General features: G+C 37.5%; 1 protein-coding gene across 1 annotated transcript in view; it reads right to left on the bottom strand.

The window, feature by feature from the left end:
- Nucleotides 1-1270: 1270 nt before the first annotated feature.
- The window catches only part of TFAM (transcription factor A, mitochondrial), a gene marked incomplete at its 5' end in the record, with an annotated part of 16120 nt that continues 10044 nt past the window's right edge, over nucleotides 1271-7346 (bottom strand). Inside the window, 3 exons of the mRNA XM_005865137.2 lie at nucleotides 1271-2259; nucleotides 2493-4459; nucleotides 5129-5185. Of these exons, the coding sequence (XP_005865199.1) occupies nucleotides 4316-4459; nucleotides 5129-5185 (201 nt within the window). The remainder of the gene's footprint in view (nucleotides 2260-2492; nucleotides 4460-5128; nucleotides 5186-7346) is intronic.

Below are 7346 nucleotides of genomic sequence, written 5' to 3'. Positions count from 1 at the left end.
TCCCCAGCCCAGTAGGGGCACATTTGGGAGGCAACCAATTGATGTCTCTCTCACATTGATGTTTCTCTCTCCTCCCCTTAAAAATCAATGGAAAAGAATCCTCAGGTGAGGATTAATAAAAAATAAAAATAGTAACTTGGAGCCCTCTTTTCATCACATAATCCTACTCATGATTCAATGCACAAAATTTCTAATAAATATACAACCTTAAAGATGGGTATAACCAAATCAAGTTTAATGTGAAGGCCAGTAGCTGACAGACGGTAAGGTCAAAATTATGTATTCCCTTCTTCCCCTATCTTTTATACATGATGAGTGCGGGAGGAGGAATGAAATGGGACAAACTTTAAATTAATACAGCCAAAAAAATAATAAATTCAAATAGTTTCTTACACACCACTTATATAAATCAGAAACCATTATGTAAGGATGATTTAAATATTAGGGTGATTTTTAAATGTTTATTTAAAATCCTTATTTAGGGCTAATTATATTTAGCTCCTTAGCCAGTAAAATATATACATTCATATGTTTTAATGTAGTAGGCCCTCCATTATCTGTGGATTCTACATGCATGGACTAACTGCATTAAAAATATTTGAAAAGTTCTTGTTGCTGATGTTGTACTATGCAGTTATAGGACTAGATGGGTGTGTATACTAAATATGTACAAATTTTTTGTCATTATTCCCTAAACAATACATTATAACAACTATTGAGTATAACTATTTTATATAAGGGACTTAAGCATCTACAGGTTTTGGTGTCATGGTGAGAGGTCCTGGAACCAATTCCCCACAGATATGGAGGGTCAACTCTCCTAGAAAATGTTTTGTTTCACGTATTTTCCATTAAATATAATTAATGATTTAATCAATTACCAAAAGTACTTTATTTGTGAACAATGTGAAAAGTAATGATACTAGCTTTGTACAGTTTTACTTTCTGTTTGCAAAGTCTTACAAATTCAAAGTGATACTAAATATGTTCATTTTCTTAGTCTTTCCTTCCCAAAGGTTCAATTTTAAAAATATTACTGCTTTAAAACTTCAATAGTCTGTGCTTATAATATTTTCAAATTTGTCTGTAAGAGCTTGGTGCAGGGAGAGTGGCTGTGAGAGAGGAAAGAAAGGAAGAGAATATTCTCACAGTTAATATTGATAAAATTATGAAAATCAATGGGTACTATCACTTAATATATAAAAACTTCCTGGTGGTGACTAATTTTATGTAAGGTAAATGTCAGAAAAAAATCAGTAAAATTTGCTAGTTACTTTAAATCAACTTATATTTTAATTCAGAAATTTAAATACACACATTTGTAGCAACTATAAAAAATACACCTTGTTTTTTAAAAATGGCATTTTTAAGAAGGGAGTTTTAGCCAAAAGCAATAGCAAAATTTACATGATTACGGTAGGCTGAATCTTCACACAATATCCTTTAAACATCAGTAAGTAGAATTATCACACAACCCTCTCCTGCCATCAAATTATTTCAAACCTAATACTAGTCTAATGAACAAAAGTATAGAAATCTCTTTATGTCTCTGAACAGCATATGCTCAGAAAAGCATAAACACCACTTTCAATTCTTCAGCATCTTTCCCCGTAGCACACTCTTCTTTTAGCTCCTACAGCAATTACTCTGTTAAGTCAACTTAGGTCTAAAAAGTAAGGCTTTAGATGAGTGGCCACTGGTTATTGACCTAATTTCTTATTCTTCATAATAGAAAATTTGGACATACTGTTAAACTGGAAGTCATTTGGTATACGCATACCCGTTTTCAACATGTACTTAAATTTACTAAGCAAGGTGTGGACTCAGATTATCTTAATATTTAAAGCATTAAAACTGACATTCTTTTAGAAACAAAGGAAACCAAATAAAATTTGATGTTATCATAAAATGGTTTTGCTCTAGCTCTTTTCACACTTTTTTTTAACTCATTTCTCAACCTCACCCATTCTACATCACAAACACTGACTCCCACATGCTCCTTGGGCTCATCTGAAGCACAGAACACAATGTATGACTTGAATGATTTCTCCATTCTCCTAAATATGGTACATAATCAGTACCATTCTATATGCCACAGGGAATTAGGGCTTAATCTCTCCCAGAAACCCCGTTGAGGAAGGCTACGATAGACCCTAGCACAACTCTTCTTTCCCAACTCCTCTCCCCAAGGTATCTATTAAACTCGTAGCCAACTTTGTCCTGTATTCATAACCACAGGAGAAAATTGTTTAAAAACACCTAACTTGCCGAACCGGTTTGGCTCAGTGGATAGAGCGTCAGCCTGCGGACTGAAAGGTCCCAGGTTCCATTCCGGTCAAGGGCATGTACCTTGGTTGCGGGCTCATCCCCGGTAGGGGGCGTGCAGGAGGCAGCTGATCGATCTCTCTCATCGATGTTTCTAACTCTCTATCCCTCTCCCTTCTTCTCTGTGAAAAATCAATAAAATATATATTTAAAAAAAAAAAAAACACCTAACTTCAAATATTTAAATCTTAGGCTTCCTCTTAAATTATATTTTTCTCTTCAGTACATACTTTTGTCAAGTTCAGTATAGAACAAGTCATGACTTTTTACTTACTTTCTATCCACAGAGAACAAAAATCCTCAAAATTTTTCTGTAGATCTAGAATCCAGAATTCCTAAATAGTTTGCATAATATAAGATACGTATAAATTTTGGGTTATCCTATCCTTATGAACTAATGATGAAAGATTAATTGTTTTGCTCAAAAAGGAAGTGTGAATTTTGAAAACTTTTGCTGACTCTCAAGAGGATAAACAAGTGGTAAAAGATGGAAAGGTTTTTGTGATATGTGCTAAATGGAAAACTCTTAAGATTCACTTACTAAGTCATAGGAAATAATTGAAGAGAATCTCATTCACACTAAATGGAACTCCATTATCATACAAAATAATTTGAAACAAGATTATTTTTCTTGCTAACACTGTGGAGCAACAGTTTGTTTAGCTTCTTCTGTGACTTGACCTTTTTCCTCTTAAGACAATGGTGACAAAGATTCTAAAACAAGAACCTCTCTATCAGTTAAAAAACCTATCCCAACATATTATCATACTACACTATACTGTAGATCATGGGTTGGCAAACTTGTTCTGTAAAGAATCACACAGTAAAAATTTTAGGGTTTGCAAACTAGTTTTTGAAGTAACTCCTCAACTCTGTCACTGTTGCACAAAAGCAGCCATAAACAACAGATAAATTAATGAGTATGGCTGTATTTCATACTCATTCATTATTTATGAACACTGAACATATTAATTTTCATGTGTCTTGAAATATTCTTTTTTTAAAATGGCCAACACCATTCTTAGCTCATAGGCCATGAAAAGCAGGCAGTGGGCTGGATTTGGCCCATGGGCAGAGTTAGCTGTCCCTTATATAGTCTTTTATCTTATATAAAATGTTTTAAAATTACAGGTTCTAAGTCTAAAGACTTTGGAAACTTGTTTCTGGATCTCTCATTTTAAAACTTACCAGACAAGTTCTCTCTGGATAAATATACTCACATGAGAGAGAAAAAATCAGAATATAAATTCCTACTTAAAAAAAAAAAAAAAAAGACAGAAAGCTGTAAAACAAATGTTTTACCTTAAACATATAATTAGGAAACAAAAATTGTATTCTATGAAATATAAAATAATATGTATTGATTTAGTATATACTTCTTAGTTTTTTTTTACCTTAGAAAAAAAGACAATGAAGAAAAGGTTCACAAATCTCTCCATCTTTTGTACAAAAAATTACAACTGACACCAGCAAGCCCTTGCCTGTAGAACCATCAGCTCTGAATATAAAGTACACCTAGGGATTGGAGCTTACCTAAATGAGCTCTGGGTGCTCTTTAAAAAATGCACAATTCATTATAGAACACTCTGGCTCTACAACTTGGGACACTTCTGAATAGGAAACCCCTGCCTCCATAATATAAGGAAACAAGAATACTCTTTCCACAGTCATCAAATACTATAAAAAAACTTCACAGTCTGACTCACCTTTATCAAAGGTAAAATGTTACTGATACATTTCATGATTATTTTGATCCTCAGTAGTTGCTAAACACAAAATAAATTTTGGATGAACTTTTCTATGTTTGAGTTTTCCAAAGCAAGATACCAATACAAAATGTACTGAACTGGCAGAAGTCCATGGGCTAAAGAAAAAAGAATTAATTATAAAATGTTGACCAGCTTTATCCTTTTAATTTTATAAGTTTCAGATACTGAGACCTAATTGGTTTCTTGTGTCTATCCATTATGGACATAACTCAATCTTCTATTTAATATTCCTCAGTGCTTTTTGATTGGGGCTTCACTTTGCGACGAAGAAGATCTTCACGTCCAACTTCAACCATTTGTTCTTCCCAAGATTTGATTTCACTGTAATAACGAGCTTTATCATCTTCAGCAAGTTGAATATATACCTGAGAAAAAGTGTAATTGTTAAAATGATTTCTTCAGAAGAATCTTTGCCATTGATTTCTGAAATGCTTCCATATATACTATAAAAATTACCTTCTTCTACATGTGTAAAGGGGGACTGGAGAAGAATGTTTTTGTGAGATAAGGTTAGAGATAAAGATTTGTATTAATTAAATTGTTACAACTTTAGGGCTTGAGATGTGGGGAAGGAGCAGAGGCACAGTGTGACTGTCACTGCATACACTGGACACTTAATTTTGTGTGACATTGTTTTAAATATCAATTTTATTTGCAGTTAAAAACTACCAAAAGAAAAAAGCCAAATTGATTCTAGGAATATGAAATTATTTAAAAATACTTTTACTGTATTATAAGTAATATAAGGTCGTTTTCACATGAATCAAGCCTTGCCCTAATACAGCGGTTCTCAACCTGTGGGTCGCGACCATCAGAAAACACATATAGCATATCAGATATTTACATTACGATTCATATCAGTAGCAAAATTACAGTAATAAAGTAGCAACGAAAATAATTTTATGGTTGGGGGTCACCACAACATGAGGAACTGTATTAAAGGGTCGCGGCATTAGCAAGGTTGAGAACCACTGCTTTAATACATTCTCTCACAGATATTCTAACTAGATATTTGAGAATAAAACCATACATACTTGCTTTTCAGCACTGGAGAGATTTTTCCAGCTTTCATGTATAGATTTCAGCCTTACCTGTAAAACAACATATGTTTAAATAGCAGATCCAGGGACTTAAGTGATTAAAGAAAATTTCTTTTTATTACTCAATTCAAAAAAACTCAGATACTAAAAATCATCATTTTTACATCATTTTATCATACTCAGATATTAATGCCTTATCAATTCTTAATATCTTTCTAAATTAAACTTAAAATATACAAAATGACTGGAATAAAGACACTTATCTTTTTTACTGAGATATAATTTTCATATAACCTATTAGTTTCAGGTGTACAACATGATTCAATATTTGTATATATTCTGAAATGATCAACACAGTAACTCGTTAACATTTGTCACCATAATTTTTTTTTCTTATGAGAACTTTTAAGATCTACTCTCTGAGCAACTATCAAATTTATTAACTCTAGTCACCATGCTGTACATTACACCTCCAAGACTTTTTTATAAGTGGAAGTTTATACCTTCTAACCACCTTTACCCATCTCATCCACCCCCATGCCTGGCAATCACCAATCTGTTTCCTTATCTATGAGCTCAGTTATTTTTTTAGATTCCACATATAAGTGAGATCATACGGTCTTTGTCTTTCTCTGGTCTAATTTATTTCATCCTATATTTTATGGTTGGGGGTCACCACAACATGAGGAACTGTATTAAAGGGTCGCCCAATCAAAGCATAATATGCTAATGATATGCTAAGGCCACTCAACTGCTCGCTATGAGTGCACTGACCACCAGGAGGCAGACAGTCCATTGGTCGACCAGTCGCTATGATGTGCACTGACCACCAGGGGGCAGATGCTCCAACTGCTAGATTAACTTGCTGCTGGGGTCTGGCAGATTGGGACTGAGCAAGACGGTCCAGACATGCATGCCCTCCCACGATCCCTCCCCAACTGGCCAACCTCCCGCATCCCTCCCCGGCCCCGATTGTGCACCGGTGGGGTCCCTCAGCCTGGCCTGAACCCTCTCGCAATCCAGGATCCCTCGGGGGATGTCTGCACTGGTGGGGTCCCTCAGCCTGGCCTGCGCCCTCTCGCAATCCAGGATCCCTCAGGGGATGTCAGAGAGCCAGTTTCAGCCCAATCCCACAGGCCAGGACTAGGGACTCCACTGGTGCATGAATTCGCACACTGGGCCTCTAGTTTAGTATAATGCTTTCAGGATCAATCCATGTTGTTGCAAATGGCAAGATTTCTTTCTTTTTTTTATGGCTAAATTACATGTCAGTTTCTTTCTTTCTTTTTTTTTTTGAGAGTCATAGTTTTATTGCCAAGTTTCACGGACGGGGCTCAAATCCGCCCGATCTCCTTCAGCTTGGCCACCAGGTCCTCCGTGGTCTCCACCTTGACGCCAGCCGTGCGCTGGGGCGGGTCCTCCACACTCACCACAGTGAGCTTGGAGGTCAGGTCCACGCCCAGGTCCCCGGCCTTGAGCACCTTGATCTTCTTCTTAGCTTTCATGATGTTTGGCAATGTGGCATATCGGGGCTCATTGAGCCGCAGGTTAGCAGTCACCACAGCAGGCATCTTCAGGCACACGGTCTCCAGGCCCCCATCAACCTCCCGCTCCACTTTCAACTTGTCCCCTTCCAGTGTCAACTGGGAGGCAAAGGTGCCCTGTGGCCAGTCCGTAGGGGGAGTGGGCAGATTAGTTCAGGGCAGGCCCCGAGCAGTCCTCCATTGGCCACTCCGTGGAGTGCAGCCGAGGCACGAATGAATGACAACAGAAGAGGAAGCATCCTGCAAGGTGATCTATAGACATCAAGTTCAAATACAGGGGGGTGGATGGGGGGAGCAGGCATGGCTCAGTGGTTGAGCGTCGACCCATGAACCGGAAGTCACCTGTTCGATTCCGGTCAGGGCACATGCCTGGGTTGCAGGCTCAATCCCCAATAGGGGGTGTGCAGGAGGCAGCCAATCACTGATTCTCTCTCACCATTAATTTAGTTTCTATCTCTCCCTCTCCATTCCTCTCTGAAATCAATCCTATATAATAAAACCCTAATATGCAAATTGACCGAACTGCGGAATGACCGGTCGCTATGATGTGCACTGACCACCAGGGGACAGACTCTCAATGCAGGGGGAGTGCCATTCAGCCAGAAGCTGGGCTCACGGCTGGTGAGTGCAGTGGTGGTGGCGGGAGCCTCTCCCGCTTCCACTGCAGG

This window comes from Myotis brandtii, unplaced genomic scaffold (genome assembly GCF_000412655.1).
Source record: "Myotis brandtii unplaced genomic scaffold, ASM41265v1 scaffold196, whole genome shotgun sequence".
NCBI classification, from domain to species: Eukaryota; Metazoa; Chordata; class Mammalia; order Chiroptera; family Vespertilionidae; genus Myotis; species Myotis brandtii.
The sequence above is the reverse complement of the archived record's forward strand: the minus strand, read 5'-3'. Positions and strand labels throughout refer to the sequence as shown.